Source organism: Pavona decussata, unplaced genomic scaffold (genome assembly GCF_977016875.1).
Source record: "Pavona decussata unplaced genomic scaffold, jaPavDecu1.1 SCAFFOLD_77, whole genome shotgun sequence".
NCBI lineage: Eukaryota > Metazoa > Cnidaria > Anthozoa > Scleractinia > Agariciidae > Pavona > Pavona decussata.
The window spans coordinates 1,126-2,500 of record NW_028145495.1 but is presented as its reverse complement, the minus strand read 5'-3'; the positions used below and the strand labels follow the sequence as shown (position 1 = coordinate 2,500).

General features: G+C 35.0%; 1 protein-coding gene across 1 annotated transcript in view; it reads right to left on the bottom strand.

The window, feature by feature from the left end:
• The window catches only part of LOC146476358 (uncharacterized), a 77,286-nt gene extending 76,189 nt beyond the window's left edge, over positions 1–1,097 (bottom strand). Inside the window, exons 1-3 of the mRNA XM_085114630.1 lie at positions 938–1,097; positions 728–805; positions 265–332 (exon numbers count right to left, since the gene is read on the bottom strand). Coding sequence (XP_084970756.1) covers positions 265–332; positions 728–805; positions 938–1,097 — 306 coding nt within the window. The remainder of the gene's footprint in view (positions 1–264; positions 333–727; positions 806–937) is intronic.
• Positions 1,098–1,375: the final 278 nt, after the last annotated feature.

The window sequence follows — 1,375 nt, the reverse complement described above, 5'->3', positions numbered from 1 at the left end:
AAGACTTGTAAGACGATAGTTGTAATAGTTATCAACAGTCGAGAAAACCGTCAAACTACTATAGGCAGAAGGTCATATTGTTTGTTTGTTTGTTTAGGAATTTAAGAAAAACAGCACCATTAAAATTATCATGAAAAAACAAAGAAGTTAGTTTTTCTAATTTGTCTTGCATGTGGTGGTACAGATAAGCATGAATGAAAGAAAATAAATTTGACTTTGAACAACATTTCTCGTTAACGTTCTATTGTCCACAATAAAGGATACTGCTAATCCTTTTTCACACCACATGATGGCTTCCTCAAACTGATTCAGCTGAACACAAGCACTTGATCCTAAAAAAAAAAAAAGAAACAAAAAAGAAAAACACGAAATTGTTATTTCTAAATCTTCAAAAATAGGGCTCGTATAATTATATTACTAACAGAAAATCTAAGGATGCAAAGATAAGTCCACCCTCCTTGTAATATCCCGGTAAATAGCTTAGCCGCAAGAAGTCAAATTCCCAAATGTCTTTCAAGTCAAAAAGCTAAAATTCTTTAGGTTAGTTTTATATATACGGTATTACAATCTTGGTGATGCCTTACCTAAGCCATTATATATGCATGTAATGTAACCTTTCAGTGAATGGAACATGAAGCCGTGTTTAAAATTTGATCTTTGTCATAGCGAACTATACCACCGCCACCCAGCGATAAAACGAGAGGCACATTTTTCTTGAAACTCTTACCTCTCACGATCGCTTTCACCAATGATGGCTGCAACTCAGTAGCAACCTTAGAATCATTCAGTGAATCATTATAATTTCCTGAAGAAGAAGAAGAAGAAGAGACACAGTAAAGGAAATGAGAGGAGAGGTATTACACTATTTAGGTTTCAATTTAAAGTGCTCTTAAAGCGCTTAGTTAAGATCAGCCTCACAAATTTGAAAAACTCTAACCTAAACAAAAGTATGTTTCTGCTCTGCTGCTGTACAATTTGGCCTTGAGTTCTTTATTCTTGCAGTTCACTTGAATTCCCTCCGTGTAGAAGTGTATGGCATTGCTGAAATCTTCCTTTCTGTATCTCTCATTACCTTCATTATTGTAAATCTCTGCCATGGCTAATTTAAACAATTCAATTCAATTCAATTTTTATTTTTCACAGGTACAAAGAGATTCAATGCATTACATAAAAAACAATAAACATTATCTTACAAAGGAGGTTTAAAAAGAATAAGAATAAATTTGCTTGGTTTAGTGTGAGCAGTGCCCAAAGGAGCATGCTGCTTTCGAGTTGGGCACTGCTTACGATGGAAGAGAAACAAGGCATAATGGGGTTGACAGGCCTACGCGACTCTCATGTGCGTGTTTAGCCTAAATAAGAGTTTTGTCCTCAC